The 21417-nt window shown below is 36.9% G+C and overlaps 3 protein-coding genes and 1 pseudogene across 3 annotated transcripts; 1 reads left to right on the top strand and 3 right to left on the bottom strand.

Moving 5' to 3' along the window:
- Positions 1-681: 681 nt before the first annotated feature.
- Positions 682-3197, bottom strand: LOC21401226 (sigma intracellular receptor 2). Its single transcript, XM_024174225.1, has 2 exons — positions 2818-3197; positions 682-1170 (listed from the first exon to the last, which is right to left on the bottom strand). The coding sequence occupies exons 1-2, from the start codon at positions 3139-3141 to the stop codon at positions 985-987; spliced, it is 510 nt and encodes a 169-aa protein (XP_024029993.1). The 5' UTR covers positions 3142-3197; the 3' UTR covers positions 682-984.
- Positions 3198-5497: 2300 nt separating this feature from the next.
- LOC21401225 lies at positions 5498-9461 on the bottom strand (annotated as a pseudogene).
- A 6419-nt stretch (positions 9462-15880) lies between these two features.
- Positions 15881-17580, top strand: LOC21401223. The gene is made up of 3 exons (XM_010111211.2): positions 15881-16044; positions 16948-17027; positions 17259-17580. Exons 1-3 carry the CDS (start codon positions 15925-15927, stop codon positions 17326-17328), a joined length of 270 nt encoding a protein of 89 aa, XP_010109513.1. The 5' UTR covers positions 15881-15924; the 3' UTR covers positions 17329-17580.
- Positions 17581-17853: 273 nt separating this feature from the next.
- LOC21401222 (septum-promoting GTP-binding protein 1) lies at positions 17854-20605 on the bottom strand. Its single transcript, XM_010111210.2, has 6 exons — positions 20067-20605; positions 19758-19884; positions 19557-19653; positions 19388-19427; positions 19200-19283; positions 17854-18232 (listed from the first exon to the last, which is right to left on the bottom strand). The coding sequence occupies exons 1-6, from the start codon at positions 20367-20369 to the stop codon at positions 18068-18070; spliced, it is 816 nt and encodes a 271-aa protein (XP_010109512.1). The 5' UTR covers positions 20370-20605; the 3' UTR covers positions 17854-18067.
- Positions 20606-21417: the final 812 nt, after the last annotated feature.

Genomic DNA, 21417 nt, shown 5'->3' with positions numbered 1-21417 from the left:
AAATGCATATTGCTTCTATTATAAGTAATATATGTCCTAATCTTTCATGTGTTTCTCAAATATGTTTAGTTACTCAAATATGTTCCATCATTATTTATGATTGAGAAGTTGAAGTTGATAGGTTACTTTCTAATGATTTATATATTTATGTGTTTTTCATAACTATATTTGCAGGTGAAAAAGCAAAAAGATGAAATAAATGAACAAAAAGGATTCAGATGATCACTACGTATACCTATAAATGAATTATATATATTTAAGCCATCTTTTGATTTACGTGTAGTCCATGTAATTGTTATAAATGGCGAATCATTGTAAAAGGGTTTCTGAACTAGCTTATGCATGAATTAGAATAATGTGACCATCTAGAAAATTCTTCACTTTAATGCAAAAGGAATTAAAATCCGTGGGTTTTGATTGACTAAATGAAATTCCGGTTCACATAATGTTGGGGCTTGTAAAGTTAGTTATGTGTGCCACTTTTGAGAGTATCTTTATGCATTGTTGGTGAACATTTGGTGTCTCGTCATCTGTTGGAATATATATCAGACGATCATGTGAGCTTTGTAGACCGACGGTACTGGTTGCTTTTAAAGAGAACATTCACTATAGTTTAACATTTCTCACTGCTTTTCAATAATAATAATAATAATAACAACTACTACTACTACTTTTCTCAAATTAACATTAGTTGGTTAATTTTAAACTAGGAGATGAAGGTTCCACTTCTAATTCTTAGAATATGACAATGCTCTCCGATCGCAAATACAGATAGGAATATGCCATGGCCAAAGTTCTGATAGAGATCTCAAAATACAGATAGGAACATGAAGGTTACTAAAACAGAAGGAGAAAAACTAGATAAAATTAGAAACGCATAACCAATCAAGCGTTCATTGTTTTTTGCCGTGTTTAAGAATGATGGCAAGGGTTACAAGAATTTCAGACCAGTACTAGCTAGCTAGCAAGCTAGAAGCTGTATTTTCAAGCCCTCTTTTTCCGACCCAATGAAGATCCCTCGGCGACGGTTGAACTTGACGCAGTCTTGCCAGATTGTGCTAGCAGACCGCGCAGGATTGCCAACACACCCAACCCCAAGAAAGGGAAGTACACTGTTAACAGCTTATCGGATGCCTTACCAGACCCTATCATTTCTGATAAAATAGCAACCTGAAAAGATTTAGAATATGAAAGAATGTTAAAGGAGAAATCGATTATCATAATGTCAACTGTTTTAGAGTTTGAATTTTCAACAGTGCAGAGTTCTTATGCGTTTTGAGGCGGGCAGGACTACCCCAAAAGAAGAGCAAGGCAAGCATGTTTTAAGATCAAGGTAAACACTACTTACTTTTTACAATATAGTAGGTAGAGAAAATTCGGAATAGTGGACGCTGCCAAAGGTGCACGCTGGCATTGCATTAAGGATAAATTCTTCCACTCTTTGGACAGTCCGGGTGCAAAATAAGCTTCACGGCGGTTTAATCTCTAGAATAAAATGACATGAGCATTGTATGCATACACTCCTGAGTACTTAGCTCTTAAAATTTGATGCATGTCTAACGCCCTTTACTGCGCCATGCCCCAAAACAACTCAAACTTAAGAGAACTCAACGTGGGTGACTTAGATATGGTGTGGGCTAATCTAAATTTTGCCGAGTAATTTTTTAATATCCTTTTTATTTGTTCTCTCTTGCTAGAGGTTAAAAGTATATGTTTTAGAGCTAAGTATTTGGGACTGCAATCTTCAAAAGACTAGGCCGTTGTATCTGGAGGTAAGACCACCGTAAAGCCTATTTTGCACTTTGGACATCATTTGGTAGGGGGCTGAATCTATTTTAAGGACATTGCATAGCATACATCGACCTTACTTCCACTTTTGGCAACATCTTGTTGTTTTAAATTTTCCCCAACACTAGGTAACTTGATTGGTAAGGCTTGCACTCCTCTCAGCTGAAGAGGAAAGTTGACAAATTATTTCCAAACTGTCTCCACAATGGCAGAAAAACTGAAAAAATGGAGGGAAAAAAAGTTGGAACAAGATTTTCAGACTATTGTTAATTTGACTAGTTTCTAGATTATGCTAACGTCAAGTTTTTTTTTTTTTTTTTTTTTTTTTCCCCTCTATGCTAACATAAAGGGTTAATTGTTCATAACAAGAGTTAGTATTGAAAATTTGAGGAGAACAATAAAATATAGGCTTACGTATTTTCGGCAATATAATCCACTCTAACTAGTAGTACTAATGTATATGGGATGAGTTTTCCTATTTGCTTGGATCCGTGAATTAATTTGTCTCCCCTTTTCACCAGTAAGTCAAATAAAGACAACAAAGGATGTTTTTTGGGTATGACATTGTTGGGATGTTTGCTTCACGAATTTGAATAACAATTTAAACCTTTTTGCTATAATATTTTTTTTTTTAAAGTACATTTGAATTTCAATTCAAACCTATGAAAAATCCTTTTCAGTATTCCCAGCATCCCATCATATCTATCTACTCTCATCCTAACCACATACACGCATGTTAGTGAAGCGGAGTAAATAGGACAAAGTTCACAATGTACGGATCTATTGCATAGATTCTATTCTCACCCAGTTAATCATGTCCCTACTCCATACGATTCTATTCTCAACCATAATTAATCATGTCCCTACTCTGTACCCCACATACTGAAAACTCAACGTAAATGATATTATCAATAGCAATCAGAGTCTTCATGAACGAACCAATATCAGATCAATGCAGGGAAAAGAAGAGGCAAAAGGAAAATAGGATATATATATATATATATATATATATATATGTATGTATATTACCAGGCTGGTTAGGACGGAAGCGCCATAGATCAAACAGGTGGTGCTCAACCAAGACTTGGCAGCCCAAATGCCATACAGATTGAGAACCGCGAGAGGCCACTGAAAGAAGAGCTCCAACCAGACCAGACCAACGAAGAAGTGAGGCTTTTCGGCAACCAGATAGTCGCCGAACTTGTGGGCGTACCAGGCATTGAGCTCAACCAGGAAGTCCGGAAAGAGACTCTCCGGCAGACACGCCTGCGCATCGAGCAACGGCGCTCCTAAGACGATCACAACAAAGAACACGAAAAGAATCACGTCAATGAGCTTCACCAAAGCTCCCATTTTTCCTCAAAACTGAAAATGGAGTACAAATGCAGATCTGGGAACTTGGATTTCTATAATGCACTATTATAATAAGGCTTATAAGTAATCTTCCCGCATTGTATTAATTTTAGTTTCCAAGTTTGCCCTTGGTGATTCCAGGTCTACCTGTTTTGTACATGCCCTTGGCGAGGCAAAGTTGACTTGATTCTCTTTTGCCTCTCTGCCGGCTTTAAGCAAACTTTCAAATTTCTTGCGGAGATCCCCAAGTGTCCAAGTGGGTCCTCTTTGCCACCCGCGACCTCGGCTTTTTAAAGTACATTTGTCTCTCTTAAACTATTGAACTTTTATCAAAATACCTTTTAAAGTTTAAAAATAATAAATTTTTTCCTGAATAATTTATCAATAATACGCGTCCTTTTTTTTCGTCTTTTTAGTTAAATTTTAAACGTTAAGTGACATGTGGTGGTATGTGACTCTCATTTCAAGGATAAATAAATAATTTATTGTGTTGAGTTAGAAATAAATCAAAATTCTCATCATTTTTCGATGCCTCCCTTACCATCGCAAAGCTCTTGATGAGCTGAGCAACACGACATGTAGTAGGACCTTCAACTCAACCGGTAGTCGCTACACGCTGGAAAAAGAGCTGAAAATATCCATTTCTTCTCGTTGTGTAACTTCTTCATTCAACCTCTGATTGCGGTGATTCTGATTTTTATAGACTTAGAAAGGCGAGACGAAGAAAACGATACCAACAACACCTTTCGATTCTCGGCGGAGCTCCATCACCGCAGTCGCGAAGTTTGGCCGTCGCGCCCCCACCGATCTCCGCCATTCCAGCCACCGTGAGTGACACCGCCGGGCTAGTTAGCTTCAGAGTGGGACGTGGATCAAAAGCCCTCAATCAATTGCATCACACAACCTCGAATCGCCAGAGAATGGAGCCGCCGTCGTGAGCCGTGGTGGCGAAAGGTGGTTCCGACGATCCAACAGTTGGATCTTCGTGATATTGATGTAAAAATACTCAGAAGATCATGGATAACAAAACCCCTAAGTTTTGGGCCGGTCAATGCCGGTCAACGGCGGGTTTGACCAGTTAACGATTGGGCTTGGATGGGTAAAATCGTCATTTCATATTACAATAAAAATTAAATGCATCAGCAATTTTCACGTATCACTTAACGTTTAAAATTTAATAGAGGAGGAAAAAGGAGACGCGTGCTAATGGTGAATTGTTCAGGATAAAATTTTATTATTTTTAAACTTTAAGAGGCATTTTGGTAAAAGGCCAATAGTTCACAAGTATAATTTGTCCTTTAAAGAATGTCGTTCCTGTGTTGTGGGACTTGTATTTTTTTAACTTTCAAGTATCTTCTTGGTTAGTTATAGCGGCTCACAAACGCAAGATGTAAAAATAAAGAGCCTTGCCTTTTAATTGAGCGTGATTTCCTTGTGCATGTGAACATGCCATGACCAAATACAGAAATCTAAGTGAAATAAACATGCATCATATATATTTAATCATAACGCTTCTACTGTCTTATTGAGAAAATAATTTAAGCCAAAATACTTCTTGGCATGGCTATACATTCATAACTTCTACCCCAAGCACACAAAAAAGAGCTGTAGACAAGCATGGAAGTCCTATTCCGTGAACAATACCAATAGTACATTTGTTTTTCTGGCGTTATATTCACATGGCTCGTGACTAATGCAATCAATAAAACATCATTTTGATCCTAAGAGCTCCGCTATATACATCAGCAAATTAACAAGATCACGATACACTCAATCAGGCTGTTAAAACGCAGAACACAAATGGCAAGGATTACAAAATTTCAATCCACTAGCTATGCGGTATTTTCTGTTATGAGATGTGGAGCCTAATCACGTTTGGAAACAAGAAAAAAGTATTTGAGCGCCGCGGCACTGGAGTGCAAAGAATGCGCAGGAAGCAGGGCACCATGGCACTCCAAGAATCGGCCTCGTAGTGCCGCGGCACCAAGATTGAGCGCCACGACAATAGCAAGCTGCGCACAAGGTGTTTCGTTGGGTGCCACGGCACCGAGAAGCTAGCGCTGCGGCCCTGGTCGTGGACAGGAAATCTCAAGGTCTGTTTTAGGTGAATTTTTAAGAGCTTTTTTAGGCTTTTCTTCTATTCTATAAATACTTAATGTTATGCGGACTTAGGTGAACGAATTTTCTGAGAGAAAATTGGAGTTTGAGGCTAGTAAATATCTTTTTGAGTGTGAGAGAAACACAAAGTGAGATTAAATGATTTCTCTGTAATGAATTTCTTCAACAGTTAGTGGAATTTGCAACGTCAGAAATAAGATGTAGCCAAATTGATGAACCTGTATAAAATTCTTGGTCGTTCGTTATTTTTCATTCTATGTTATTTGCTTACGTGTTAGGGAAATTTTCCCAACATTTTCGAGCTCTCTTTTTCCTAGCCAATGCAGGTCCAGTCAATGCAGGTCCCTTGCCAACCGTCGATGCAGTCTTTCTAGATTGCGGTAGCAGACCCCGCAGCATCGCCAGGACGCCCAACCCCAAGAAAGGGTAGTGCAGTATTAACAGCTTGTCAGATGCCTTTCCGGACCCGATCAGTTCCGACAATATAGCAGCCTCAAAAATTTTCCAATATGCAAGAAGATGATGAGAAACATTGATCATAATTTTAGGTAGCTTAGAATTTGATATTTTAACATTGTAGAGTTCTTGTGCAAAGTGGAAGAGCAGATCACCTTCACATCACACACATTACTATTCTAAATCCGAAAGAAGAAAGCAAAGAGCAAGGCAAGCGTAACTTATGATCAATAATACATGCAAGCAGAATATGTTTCTGGCGTAACTTATGAACCATAATTTGCGAGATTATTTTGTTTTTTGAATCAAATATTACCAAATATCACAAGATTGAAAGCAACAATAATGAAAAAGAATAATCCCAACACACAACAAATATTAAACAATAAAAATGAGAAAAAAATAGTACAAAAATAACTCATCAAAATCTTCCCATGGATCAAAAACTTAATCTTCTCAAAATCTTCACATGCTGGAATTTAACATTTTCAAGCATACCTGCAATTCATATGACAACATCTAAAGAGATATAATCATTCATATGCTAAGGTCTAAGGTATCTTCTCTAAACAATAAAGCAGTACTAAGAACAAAACAATTCCTTTTCTTGCATAAGCCTCAGATTGTTGTACAGTAAACCGAAGTAATCAACAGCGATTGATTCAATCCAAGATATTAATTGGCATGCTATGAAAACTGAGAAGTTACGAATTATGTAATCTTCCCAAAGCTTAAAAGATGTATGAGTACTATAGTTACACCGAGAAAAAAAAATCACATATCTTTTACATGTTATTGTTTGTTTTTGGCAATAAATTTTTGTAGAAATGCCAAGGACCTCCGCAAGAGATCAACGCCGTTCTTCGCGTTTGGGACAAATCTCGCCGGATCTGACCAGATCCGGTGACGGGGCCTACTCCAAAGAGCTTTCCTCGCACCAACGAAGAGAGAGAACATGCCCCGACGAAACGAGGACAAGACTGCGACGACAAACTAAAGGTGCGGCGAAGAGAGGGGGGGCTCAGCGATAGAGAAAACACGTCGAAGAGAGGCCGAGAAGATGACCGGAGGAAAAGATCGAAGATCCGGAAATGTTTCGCACCGGCAAAGTGGGATCTAGTCGGAAAGAAATGAGATAGACTTGCGCGAGGAGCATGATCTGGCGGCGGACGCGAGCGCCGGCTATAGGAGAAGGAAAGAGGAGAGAGAGAAATGAGAGAAAGGTTGATCTGAAACAAAGATTAGGGTTTGTTGTTTTAGAGAGAGAATGACATTTTAGACTTTTAAATTCTATTTAAAATATCAAAAAAATATTTAGAGAGGCAGTCTTCTTTATAAGGATAGAAATTATAATCTATCCAATCTGGAGGTAAACTACACAATTTTCTCTAAACGTTAATTCAATATCTAGGGCACGGAAAAACGGGTACAATCTCAAACCAAAGTAAACCCAAATAGTAAAATTCAAGAACGAAACTTTACCAGTGCGGTATTAAGAGAGACGCCATATATCAAACAGGTGGTGTTGAACCAGGGCTTGGAACGCAAAATCCCGCACAAATTGGCGAGTATAAGAGGCCATTGAAAGAGAAGCTCGAGCCAAACGAGTCCGACGAAGAAATGAGGCTTCTGGACAAAAAGATAATCACCATACGCGACTCGTACCAGCTCTTCAGCTCCACGAGGAACTCCGGGAACAGACTCGCCGGCAGACACGCCTGTGCGTTGATCAACGACACCAATACGGCAGTCACCGCGAAGAACACCAACAGTATCGAATCAATCACCTTCACTAAAGCACCCGTGTATTTTTTTTTTTTGGGTTCTGTTTTTAAGATTTTTTTTTTTTTTTTTTTAATGCATACTGTTTGTTTGTCCCATTTTGAGATCCATCTTTGGGAGTGTGTTTTTATCTGCTTTTGCGATTCTACCCTTCCAGAATGGCAGTGTTTAGATTTTTGTACCTATGAGAATGGTAAATTGGTAATTAGAAGGATAGTTTATCTAGTAGAATAAATCACAATTTTGAACTCTAAAATCTTGTTTATTTCACCGATTTGAGTTTTTAATTCTAATTTTATTACAGTTAAAAACTTTCATAAAAAATCATATCTAACTTTTTCTGCTCGAATTGAAAACTCGAATCTGCGAACTCAATAAGGCTTAAATTTTTATTTTTATTTTTTTCAAATACATTTTAAACTTTTTATTTTGATAAATTGTACCTGAATTTTTAGATCAGTAGCAATTCATTAAAAGATTCAATATTGACGTGTCAATTAATTAAAATTGGCACGTTAAAAGTAAAATTTGTTATTTTTTAAATTAGGTCATATGCGAATTTACATTTCGACCGTTAATTTATTAATGTCTAAAAGTTATTGGATATTACTTTTTTTTCCTTTTGAAGGGAGGAAGACTTCGGCCTCATTTATTTTACCGATTCGAGTTTTCAATTCTAGGTTTCTACAATTAAAAGCTCTCAGAAAATGTCACATTTAACTTTTTTTGTTACAGTTAAAAACTCTCAGAAAATATCACATCTCAACTCGAATTAAAAGATCAAATCCACAAAGCAAATTATGATTTAGAAACATAGGATACAATTTACTAAAATTAAAAGTTTGAATGTATTATATAAAAAATATAAAAAAAATTAAGCTAAACAATGTAAATTTTCAATCTTTGCAAATTACAATAATGTACAAAGAATGGGTCGTTGAAAAACCGTCTCATTTATTCAGTAGGTTTGCACCACCGCGTCCTGTTTAGTTACATCCATCTTACTCTATTCACCACTATCGAATAAAAAACTTTATGCAAATATCATATTGGTGCATTCTGTTTTAACGTAATGTTTTTTAATATCTTATTTTTTTATAATTTTTAATCGGTATTTTGACTTTTAGAAAAATTATTCTTTTAGTAATTTGAGGTCATTTTATGAGATGTATTAAACACAATTTTATAAACTGAAGAGGCATTAATTTAAAATTATTAAGGGTGTGTTCACTTCGTGGGTTTAACTCAAATTGGGCCAATTAGAGTTGAAACTCTGACTCAAGTTCGCGTTCGGAAAGGAGAGTCATGATTGTAACTCGAATTGAAACTCGAGTTAAATGCCTGAATTAGGAATTCAACCCCCCTCTGTATTCCATTAACTCCAACCCATGGCTACAGTAAAAGCCATCTGCCACAACTCTCAGTTACCTCACAACTCCTATCCTCCTTACCATTGCTCTGCCTCCTTTCTGAGCTCCATCGACAGGTCTCTCCACCCATCATCCACAGGAGAAATTCGCTGCAAATATCTTGAATCGAGAGTCTTCCCCTCTTTCACGTGTTGGAGTTCTACAGATTTTGAGTAAGGATCCATTTCCTCTTCACCGTTGCTCTGCCTCATTTCCTATTCCCACCGACCGGTCTCTCCATGCGTGCGATTCCCATCATCCACAGGAGAGATTCACGTATAATATCTTGAATCGAGAGTCTTCCCCTGTTTCTGTCGTGTTGGAGTTCAAAATATTTACATTCTTTTGAGCGAGGATCCCTTTCCTCGGCCATCCCTGCTTTGCCCAAAACGGAGAAAATAGCGCGACCTAGAGGCTCTCGGTGAACTCCGTTGGCCGTTCTTTTGGGTAGATGTAACCGCAACCGGCGACACCAATCTCTACAGCGTCGTCTTCATATGAGCTTTTTTCGCGGTCAATATCGCCGGTGGAGAAATTTCGGTAGGGAATAGACATCACGGTTGGGGTTTTTGTTGGATGAGCAAACACATTCATCAACTAGATCCAACTCGGTAAATCAGTTAACCCTTTACCTTTGTTTTCCATTTCATTCACCATTTTTCTGCTGAACTTGAAATAGAGGCCATCGAAAATAATTTTTAATTGATTCCTAGCTACCACGAAAACATGTGTCTGCTGAGAAATGCAGCTCTGTCATATACCACCATGTTTAATCCCTTGTTTCTGTCGATGGTCATGTTTTAAAGTGAAAGACATAAGTATAATTCACCCATAATTGATAAGATGTAGTTAATTTGCTTTAGTTTCTGTCATTTAAGGATGTTCAATCCCTTGTTTCTGTCAATGGTCATGTTTTAGAGTTAAAGACTTAAGTATAACTCACCCATGATTCATAAGAAGTAGTTATTTTGCTTACTTTCATTCACTTGAGGATGTTTAACCCCTTTGTTTCTGCCGCTGGTTATGTTTTAGAGTGCAAGACTTAAGTACAATTTACCCATGAGTTTACACATGGCATTGTTGTGCAGATGAACTCCTTGTTCTTATTGGATTTAGTACTTTGGCAGTGATGATTTTTTTGGCATATCAGTTTCATTGTAGTTATATCCTTTTAGTTTCTGGCATTTATCAGTTGCTACTGCATGTAATTAGGTTATGTTGGATTGAATGTCATGTGTTGTCATTTTCTATTGCATTATGACCTATGCTTTTAAATCCCTAGCCTATTATAATGTGGTTTGGTAGCATAAGTGTCATTCCAGGAGGATAATGCTCCGAAACTGAAATGATATAACCAAATCTGAGCCAATCAAAAGATTATGCACTTTAATCCTCTTTCTTTTTTGTCGTCGCATATGTCACTTTGTTCTCGTGGTTGGTGGTCTTGCTTGTATCTATTAAATGCCGCGACAGAGTAAGGATGACGTGACTTTCTATTGGTCTGAGACACAAAAAACTGCGCTTTTGAAGCAACTTACGGACTATAATAAAAACAACAGGGGCCGTCAACCTGAATCGGCGGATTGGGAACAATGGGCGAAAGACTTGTCCCCACTTTTTTCATCACCGATTCCTCCAGGGCGCGTTAAAGAGGCAAAGGAATGACTGAAGAAAAAATTCAACGCGGAGCTCGCCCTCCGCACAAATACCGGACTAGGATGGGATCCAATCAAGAATACCCCAACTTGTACTGACGAATATTGGAATGATTTTTGCGAGGTTAGTATATGGCATATGCTTTTTTGTTATATGATTTTTGTTCATGACATTTAACATGAGTTGAGGGACAAAGAACTGAACAATGAGCCAAGGGGCTGGGGGGGCTGAGAGGACTGGGCGCTGGGGGGCTGGGCGGCTGGGGGCCTTAGGGGCAGGGGGCCTTAGAGGGGCTGGGTCCTTGTCAATGCTGATGTGGCTTTCATAATCTACTTCAAGAAAATGCATCATTTTGCCTTATGGATCTTGTGTTTTGCATTTTATACTTGTTTATGGCCACTAGAGATTGCTTTATTTGTTTATGTCTTCAACAGACACACAAGTGGGCGAACTGTGCACGTAAGGATCCCCTCAAGAACTATGAGCTATACTACGAAGCGTTTGCTAGTAGGCGGGCCCGTGGTTCATTTGAAGCGAGTTTGGAAGAGAATGATAAGGAAGGTGATGTGTCTGAGCCGCTAGTAGGGGAGCATGATGTTGATGGCGGCAATTCGCAACATTTGGAGGGTGAGGAAGCATTTATCAACACAATGAGAGGGGCATTAAACTCATCAACTCGTCTCCTGCACATGGGCTCGTCATCTCGACATATAGCAAAGCACAGTAGCCGAAGTGGAGCCCGATGTATGGATCCCGAGGCAAAATCTATTTTAAAAAGTATTGCAACTACGCTGAATTAGCGACATAATAGTCAAGGTACAAGTTCAGGTGCTTCTCAGCGTGTGGAATCCCAACGAACAACCTTCCAGAAGTGTCAGGCTGTTATTAGTGAGATGTTGTTGGACGATGAACAAAGCGTGTTGTTGATGGAGTATATAAATTGGAACCCTAATTGTCGAGAGATGTTCTTGGGCATGAACGAGAGTCAAATGTTGTTTTATGCATTGAGAACATTGAGAACCATACCAAAAAATCTCGGACCTAACGTGCAGCAATAATATCCATATTATACGAACCCCGCTCCACCATATATGGGTTCGCTTGCACATTTTCACCCACCGGTCCAAAACTTCTCACAACAACAGCCTCATTTTCCCTAAGTACCATCTATCTTTAACCTACCACAACCTTCTTTCCAACAACCTACTCCTACTAGCCAACAACCCTTTCCTAACTTCTAAAATTTCCCACCATTCTTCGTGAACCCCCAATTCCCACCCCCACCCGGCCCCTTTGGAGGAACTAGAAGTGATGAGATTTAAGTTGAGTGTTCTTTTTTCAAGCGTGATTTCTTTTTCCATTTGATTGTGATGTAGTGTCTTTGTTTCTTATCTGAAATGATTATTTTTCATTTCAATTTGACATTAGCTTTAGCTAGCGTGTTAACTTTGTGAGTGTGTTTCAGGTTGCATTGTATACTTTGATTTAAAACGTTGATTTCATGTTATGCATAATTAATTCTGTACCATTGTTCATTCTTTTCATTTCAAATATTGGTTTGTATATTGTGAATGTATTGGCAGACAGAATGTGGAGTGGCAGATCATCAAACGCGGGAAACAATGGTCCACCCGAATATGACTCTGATGATGACTACATTCTTAGAGCAACCGCTGATGCGGTATTTTATACGGCGTACTTGGAACATCCACTTCTGTCTCCTCGAAATAATAGTCACTACACAGGTACACAGCGTCTAAGTGATTTGTTAAATGGACACGAGATAGTAATATACAATAAGATTAGGATGGGCAGCGATTGCTTTAGGTGACTGAGTTGGTTACTCGAGCAAAAGAATTTATTGATGAGTACTAGAAATATGAGTGTTGATGAGCAATTGATCATTTTCTTGACAATTGTTTGCCAAAGCGAAAGTAATAGAGAGACACATGGCAACACTCGGGGGCTACAATTTCAAAGTACTTCACGGTAGTGTTGAATGCCATATATCATCTGCAGCATGATTTTATTAAGTCACCTGACTTTAACCGCTTCGATCCACTTATTGAGGCAAGTGGGAACAAGTACAAACCTTGGTTCGATGTAAGGCATACCTTTTTTTTTTTCTTGTTCGTATTTAACATTATGATAACATAATATTTTGAGATTCATAATAACGTTTATTCTATTTGTCGCATAACTGTGTTGGCGCACTCGACGGGACGCACATTCCATGTGTACCACTGCCAGAAAATGCAGAGGTCTGGAGAAATAGGAAGGGATTCAACTCACAAAATGTTTTGGGAGTGTGTTCCTTTGACATGAAGTTCACGTATATGCTTGCCGGGTGGGAGGGTTCTGTTGGTCGCCGAATCGAATCCGGCTGCGGAAGCGTGGTGGTGCGGGGAAGAGGCGGATCGTGTATAACAAAAATTTTCATAAAACTTTTGAGATACTCTATAGATTATATTAATTTATGCACGAATAAATTAATCTCATTAACTTATATATATCAAGAACTCAATAAGGAAAAATACCTAGAAGCCGACTCGGATGATAACTTGAGTTCTTTGACCACGAACAATCCTTGCTCCAATCTTTGTGTTTAGAAAACCAATGTCTTCCACATCAATTCCTAGAATCCACGAAGACGTGTGTGTGGGCACACATGAGACAAAACGGGTTACAATTAACACTCGAATTTCCACAAACACCAACGCATGCACGATGTGGAATTTTTGGAGAAAAAAAAAATTTTTCCTTCCTCTCTCTCTTGAGAATTTCGGCCAGCCTTAACTCTTAGGGCTGAAAATTTGTTTCTAAAATTAGGGCAAAAAATCATTCCGAAAATTGTCTCAAAAATAGTATTTATAGAGTAGAAGTCAAACTTCTAGAAAGAATCCAATCTTTATCTCCAATTTAAATTTCGAAGATTTGTTCAAATTCAAATTTAAATAATCACATTATTTACATAATAATTAATTCTCAATTAATTATTTTTTTGAGTATTTAATTTTAGAATTCTGTAATTCTAAAATTCTCGTTTTGCCCTCTGTGTCTTGTAGAATTACTAGGACGACGCGGGGACTAATGGACCTATAATCCCGAGCTCCAAATTAATAATCAATTAAACACTTTAATTAATTAATTAATTCTATTAATTCCAATAGTTACTCCACTATAAACTTGGAATTGCACTCTCGAAATTTATAAATTACATTACTTCTAAACTGTGAAGTGTCCATTTGATATAGTCATTGCATATAGATCAACGCTCCATAAATAATTCATAATTAGAGCAAGGTAAAATCCGTTAACCTCTCTAATTACTTCTTTATCCTTGAGTACCATTGGTTCTCTAATGGACAGTGATTCATAAAACACATTCATGAATCGGAGCTCCTACTGATCCAAGTACCGAATCAACCCTTAAGAGAATTATTTATCTACTTCTTTCTTAAGAAGGAATGGATTCCATCTCGTGTAATAACATTCCCGGCTACCTACTTCATCATGTCTCCAAAATACAAAGAATAGGATTCAGGATCTCAGAATCCGTACCGAGTAAATCAAAAGACACAAATCCATAAATAGGAGTCTGTTAAGAACTCAGGATTAAGATCATCCTATATATGACCATCGGTAGACTCAATTAGAATTTCTATACTTAACGGAATTATTAGAAATTCATATTGTGTCTGTGTCCTTGTTCCACATAATCTCATTACGCGAAATACACTCATTCAATATCTCACCATATTAACAGTGCGGATAACACCGTTCCATTCTAAATGGGAATGACATGTATTAATAATGTTTTAAATAAAGAGTCCAAACTTTAATTAAATTCATTATGAACATTGCTTTGTAATTATTATCCTTAAACATTATCCTCTCTTATATAACACTTATATACAATGTTTTAAGGTTACATAAATAATCATGGAATTTTTATTGATATTCATAAAATATTCATAAATATATGCACATAAAATAATGAATAAACTCTTTTATTAAATAAATAATAAATATCCTATTACATCTCATGCTTCTAGGACACTATTCCCAACAGGTTCCGCGCACAACGCATGAGTTCTTGAATCAACACTTGAAACGTGAGCAAAGAAATTCCCTGTCCCTCCACCATGTACACACAAATCTTAAAATGGGTAATAATTCGAGTTTGAATCTGTGTGGGTTTAAAAAGTTCGTACAAGTATGCTAAAACAATTTTTGTTCCCACCATGTAGAAAAATTTTATTTAGTAGACTCCGGTTACGCAAACACAGGTTGTTTCCTAGCTCCTTGTCGCGGTTCTACGTACCACTTGTAATAGTATAAGGCACGTCGAGGTCGACCTCGAAGTGAGCGAGAGTTATTTAACTACACTCATTCATCGCTAAGGAATTGTATCGAGCGGACGTTCGAGGTGTGGAAAGATAATCAACACTATTGCTTACGCGGATTCCTCATTCTAAAGATAATCAACAATTACCCGATGAAGAAATAAGCGAGAATACCTATTGCTTACGCTGTGATACATAACTTCATACGCATGTATCAACATGATGACAACTTCATAAATTAATACTTACAAGATGGGATACCCGTAAGTGAAATTGACCCCCTGAACGTGGATGAGGATGTCAATCAAAATCCTAACTCAGATCGGAGTACGGAAGGACCAAGAAATACCGCGAGTCGAAAAGAGATGGATCTTATGAGGGATGAAATAGTAAGAACTATGTGGCAGGCTAATGGTGGAAATAACAATCGCTAAATAAACACGTATCAGTTACCATGTATGAAATGTTTTGTAACAGGTAAATCGAGTCATTTGAGGTAATGTGTATTTTCTCATTTTTTTTCCTATTTTTGAAATTTTTTTTTTGGTTGTGACAGGTAATTTCCTCCTTCATTAATTAGTTACATGTATTAACCTATGAATATAACATTTTAAAAAAAATTATAAACGTGGAATGTTCTTCAATTTGAATAACGGAAGTTATTTTTTTCCTTCATTTTATCATATAAATGGAAAAGAATTGAGATAGTAGTTGGAATAATAAATCTGTAAAATGAACACATCACAGTTTGAATTGTGGGTCAAACTTGTAGCTCAAATAGACTCCTAAAACACTAACTCTTATTCCAATTACAATTCTAATCTAGATTCTGACTCTAATTATAACTTTGACTCAAATTGTAAAATTTTAATTGGTGAAGTGAAGACCTTAAAAATACAAAATATTAAAAATACAACTTACCAATATGATATTTTTTTTTTAAATATAATAATTTTTTTTAGTACAGTTTTTGGGGAAGAAAGAAGAACGAAGAAGAAGAAGAAGAAGAAGGAGGGATGAGCTCGAGTGAGACGAGGCCGGTGCCGAGAAGAGAGAGCCCATGGGGAATGCCGGAGGGAGACCACCGCCAACCCAAGGCTCATCGCTGCAATGACAGAGCTGAGGATGTCATCCAAGTAAACACCCCTATTCATTCTTTTATTAATCTCTCCCTCTATTTCCGATTACCTTTTCAGATCATTCTCTTCATCAATTTTCACCATATTTTCCCAATTCCACATCTAATTTCTTTGCTTGATTTTTTTTCTTTAGTATTTAATATGGATTTGTGTGTTTTGGCTGTTTGTAACTTTAGGTGATTAAGGGTTTCTGTTTGTTGGGTGTTCATTTATTTATTTATTTTTAGCTGTATCATCTCCTTCTTATAATTGACAACCAACATTAAAAGGAGTTCTTTGAAAAAAAAAAACTGAAAATTGGGATGTGGGTTTTGAGGATTTGGTGTGAATTTGTTGTATATGCTTGTTATTTGTGGAGATTAAGGTGTGAGTGGGGGAATAGGGAAAAGGGTTAAAAGGCTTATGAATGCAAAAGGGACAAACTTGCCGAATTCATTTTCTACGCTTCTGTTGAAGTTTTGGTAAAGTTTTGTGAACTTTAAGTTGAGCCTGAACTATAATTCAGGGGCGTAAATGATTTCGAAGGAGACCTTATTTCATTTCACTTTTGGGCAATCAACGGAAAATATAGTGAATGATTAAGAAAAGTGAGACAATTTGATGAAATATTGAAGAAAATCTGACAGTTTAGAACTGTTTCTTACATGGAGGGTATTTTTTTTATATCCTACCGCAGAACGCAGTATTGTGATATTGTGATATAATTGTTTTACGATTTCACTTGGCGAACTTCTACGAATGTAGCACCATGCTATTAAGTATTTTGAATTGAGCTCTTTTCTTTCCAAGAACTCTAATATAATAAATTGGTTGAACCTTAATGATGATATGCTTGTACTGCATTATATGTCCCATAATAGGTCCCGTTATTCTAAGTTGATTTGATCGGGTGTTATGTAGGCCTGTTTTGAAGGAAATCCGTTTAAGACAGTCCCAGGACCTTTCAAGCTCTTCTGGCAGTGCATGCGTTCTAAACCCGGGTATGGCTTACCCGACCCTTTATAAACTAGTGTTCTCTTCACATTCCTAGTATTGGGGTCTCTTTATTTTTCAAAGAGACTTATCTTGCTTTCAGCAGAATCCATTGATGTTGTTGTATCTACATTGTGGTAATAATTGTTCCCCAAGTTTTTAGATTGACCATGAAAAGGCATGCCATTGCCATCATATTTAATTATATATCCCCTCCCCTTCTGTAATTTCTTGTGCAGGGAGGAACCAACAGAGCCGTATGCGTATCTGGAGCTGGATCCTCCGAAGAGAGAGGTGAAGCTTGAGTAAAAGCTTTGAAGCAAATTTTTTGTTAGGTTGAGTTTTGTGGTGTCTGAGTTCCAAGCATCTGTTATCAGTCAGTTGTTTATCTAATAATCCATATATGGAAACCAAGGCTAATTAACCAGGGCTTTCTACAGATTCTAAAGTCTTAGCTTCAAAAGTTTCTCTGGTGTTTTCTGCTTGCACCATTTGTTGCAAAGCAAAACTTTTGTCATTCTCTATCATCATATGAATGGCAAAATTTTCTTTTTTTATCATTCTATTTCTCTCCTGGAGTACAAATTACAATAATTTCTCCTCTTAATGTTCTGTATTTGCTGGCCGGAAAACCCATTATGCAGAATCTTATTACAACTTTATTTGACAGACAGCACCCAAAGCAGTCTCCTCTAGCAATCTCGTCCAAAGTAGGATGATATGCCACTCATCGCTTTTGGTTGCTCTTGCTGATGAATCACAAGAGAACTGTTTTGGTTCCTTCCAAATTCATGAATTCATCTAGATTTATGGCATAGTTCTCTATGCTCAAAGTAGATAAAAAGCTCGCGCATTTTTCTGTTCTTTTTTATTCGGAACTCTTTCTGAATCTGTTGAGCAACAAAATGTCATATTCATGGATGGAGATGTGGGCTCTCACCGCCTCAACCTTTCTCCAATACATCAAATGAAACAACTTGAAATAACTTTTAAATAACTTCCGCTGAAATTGGAAAGGTTCTCTCTATACACAAGATGATAAAACAGATTAGAAATCAATTATTGGTTCCCCAATGGTGAGATTGCGCTCCACGGTCCATGGCAGGTCAAAGATCTTGGCTGTGATGAATTTGAAGACTTTGTTTACATTAATGTTGTAGGTTGCACTAGAAAAGAAGAGTGTTGCATTGAGGGCCTTTGCATACGATCTTGCCTATAAAACATAATACACAAAACCAAATCATTTAAAAACAAAAAATCAAATTGAAGTTCTCTCTCATGGCATTTTCAAGGTTCAATGAACAGCAGTCAGCATTATTTTCTCAGGAAAATGAATTATTTGTTATCCTAGAAAAGTTAGGTGTCGTCTTTTATTGGACCATCTACGTGGGTGGTTCAGATTAACCACAAATACAAACGAATCCTTTCTTGACAAGTGAATCACAGACATTGGGGGTCCATAGGGGGTCTAATATAAAATTATGTGGCTGGAGTTGTTTTTCGTTAGTACATAGGTTTAATTTTAAAGTTGAAACTGTTAACAGATCAATCATCAACGGCCTTTTTTTGTTCTGTACAATCTCTGTTCCTTTGCCTAAAGTTTCGTATGTTTGAAAATATCTTGTTTTATATATTTAAAAAAAAATTGGAAAATATCTTAATTTGGGTGGTCAGTATTTGCGGCCCTAACGGAATTTGCATGACAAATGGATCATTCTTAGAGGCCAAGCAAGCTAAGAAGGATGCAACATCCTTGACTTTGATACATCACAAAGTCTTCTTGGCCATTATATGATAGCTCCAGATTGGTTTCATATCACTATGTTCATATGCTTTTACTAAACTACGTTTTTTTTTTGTTTTTTTTTTTTTTTGCTTCATATTAATATATACAAATGCTATTACTAGACTCCTTCAATCATTGAGAAGACAAAGCCCGTGTAGTTAATCATTAGAGATTACATCGTTTTATTATATGTAATGAATAACCATGATTTCTTGTCAAGATCATTTGAAAATTTCATGGCCGAAAATTAGATATCAGTCTCCTCCATCTACTAGATAAATATCTTTCTTACTAAGATGTAAGATAATCTATATGTGATTTCCATTTCCAATCTGAATCCTCAACTTGGGAAAGTTAAAAAAGAAAAATCATGGAATAAGATTGAGATATTTACCTGACTTGCAATTGTCCATTGCAAATCTATAGGAAGTTGGATGAAATCATCAAACTTTGTTCCAATTAAAACTGGAATTGCCGTCTAAAAACAAAAAATGTAAGAATCATCACCTGGGGTTACATACATTAATACAACAAAAAAGTTGGGTCATTTTTTTTTATAGGGAATAAAAATTGTAAAATTACCTGATTCCATTTACGAGCTTCTTGATACCATCCTATGACACTGCAATAATTCGAATAAATTCCTTTTAGACAATGTAGCATCTTTTCACGTTCCCAAATCATCAATTTTAAGAAATCTAAGGTAATTAAAATAATTGAGACCAAATAACATGGATAATTACAAAACTACCTATTTAAAGTACACCGACTGGTGAGATCAAACATGAACAGAATTGCCACAGAATCTTTACAGGCAATAGGAATATGATCCTGGGATTTCGTATCACCTACATTAAAAATGAAAATTATTTTATCATATTGTAATAACTATTGCAGAAAACGTTCGCATTTGAAATTTTGAGTCATTAAAAAAAAAGAAAAAAGACATTACCTCCAACTTCCCAAATGGTATAGGAAATACGAGCACCTCCAACAAATAAGGTCTTATCAATCGAACTCAATCCGTTTTCCAGTCCTTTTCCTTTCCCTTTCCCTTTCTCGTCACCCACATATTTTACCTTCAACCAAACACACACACAAGAGAAAATCAAACCAAAAGTTTCTCATCAAAACAACAAACAAAAAATAACAATTAAAAAAAAAAAAAAAAAGCTAAAATCAGACACCAGAAAATTTTGCGCGATACAGAAGCTGAATATTCAAAAATTTAGGCAAACATAAAATTATAATTTGCACCAACCAAGAAGCTGGTCTTTCCGATATTGCAATCCCCTAGGAGGCTGATCTTCAGTTGGACCAAATCTGAGTCGGCGTCGAGGTCACCGAGAGCCTCCGGCAGCGGCGGCGGTGATTCATAAGCGGCAGCGGCAGCGGCGGCGTCGGCTACTGCCGGAGGAGACATGATCATGGCCTGAGGGAGCATCCGGTAGCGGACGGTCTTGCCGAGGCAAGACATGAAGAGACGATCCATGAGGCGACGAATGCACCGCCGGAGAACCAACATCCGTCGCTGAATTCTTCGCCTCAGGCACAGCTCTACCATAATTCGAACCTCCAAAGAGGAAAATCTGAAAGAAAAGACAGAAAATTGGAAAATGAGGCGATTTTGTTTCCTTTTTTTTTTTTTTTTTGAAATTGGAATTTGGATGGCCTTAGGAGAGAGCTTTGGTGTCTTGTCCTATTTTAGCCATGAAAATTGGAAGCTGAGGAGCTTCTCTTGAGAACTGTTTGTTTGGTATTTTTAGAATATAAAAAGGTCGTCTTTATTTTTTTTTTTTTTTTTTTTTTTGGGGTTTGTTTTCTTTTCAGTTACCAAACGGCTTTTTTGTCATCAATGTGGGCTTTTTAACGGATGGTTGACCGGCAATTTTAGTAACCAAATCTTTTTTATTTGTCCAAATTGCCGGCTTTTACTGCTTTGTTTTCTCTTATTTTCAGGGGTAATTTCGACATTGCAGTCTATCTATTTTAGGGATAGATTGATTTATCCTGCAAATGTAAAGATTTCCAAGTGTCCTATAAGTTAAGAATCTTCTGAATATAAATATGAGATTTGGTAGATCCTCATACTTGTTTGAATATAATAATTGATTCCCACATTTTTTGGTTTTTTTTTTTTTTTGACCTTTGGGAAAGTAGTGGAACTCCTTGTTTCAAGATTAGTGTTAAGGTGGCTGACCACCTATACATCCTATTAGGGGATTAATCATGCATTTTTTTTAATCAAATTCAACTCAATTTGAAGAGATAATGAAGTGTCTATACTTAAGTGGTAAGGTTTAATGGTGGGTAGGAAAAGTAGTGGGGGGTTACTTGATTAATTTTCATAACCCAAATCCAAACCAAGTGGGCAAGCGTGTGTTTGGTCAAATAAGTTTTGATTTAGCTATGAACACTCCACCATCAATCAACTTGAATATGATCACATGAACCTTCTAAATTGACCAATTTGTAGATGAATGGCATTTAAACTAGTAGGGTAAATGGATAGTAATTGTGAGAATTTCTAAAAATAGTACCTTAGTAACTTTTTCCTAACTATGTTGCATGCCCCTTTTCTTTTTTAGTCAAGAAAACTATTTCCCAGAAAC

This window comes from Morus notabilis, unplaced genomic scaffold, assembly GCF_000414095.1.
Source record: "Morus notabilis unplaced genomic scaffold, ASM41409v2 Scaffold199, whole genome shotgun sequence".
Lineage (NCBI taxonomy): Eukaryota > Viridiplantae > Streptophyta > Magnoliopsida > Rosales > Moraceae > Morus > Morus notabilis.
The sequence above is the reverse complement of the archived record's forward strand: the minus strand, read 5'-3'. Positions and strand labels throughout refer to the sequence as shown.

Excerpts from the sequence above, each read along its gene's own strand:
- LOC21401226 (XM_024174225.1), bottom strand. The coding sequence starts at position 3,141 with ATGGGAGCTTTGGTGAAGCTCATTGACGTGATTCTTTTCGTGTTCTTT. Across the intron at positions 1,171-2,817 it reads CTTCCGTCCTAACCAGCCTG|GTTGCTATTTTATCAGAAAT; the intron begins GTAATATACATA and ends AAATCTTTTCAG.
- LOC21401223 (XM_010111211.2), top strand. The coding sequence starts at position 15,925 with ATGAGCTCGAGTGAGACGAGGCCGGTGCCGAGAAGAGAGAGCCCATGG. Across the intron at positions 16,045-16,947 it reads GAGCTGAGGATGTCATCCAA|GCCTGTTTTGAAGGAAATCC; the intron begins GTAAACACCCCT and ends GGTGTTATGTAG. Across the intron at positions 17,028-17,258 it reads TGCATGCGTTCTAAACCCGG|GGAGGAACCAACAGAGCCGT; the intron begins GTATGGCTTACC and ends TTTCTTGTGCAG.
- LOC21401222 (XM_010111210.2), bottom strand. The coding sequence starts at position 20,369 with ATGGTAGAGCTGTGCCTGAGGCGAAGAATTCAGCGACGGATGTTGGTT. Across the intron at positions 19,428-19,556 it reads AGTCGGTGTACTTTAAATAG|TGTCATAGGATGGTATCAAG; the intron begins GTAGTTTTGTAA and ends GAATTATTGCAG. Across the intron at positions 19,284-19,387 it reads AAGCTCGTAAATGGAATCAG|ACGGCAATTCCAGTTTTAAT; the intron begins GTAATTTTACAA and ends TTTTGTTTTTAG.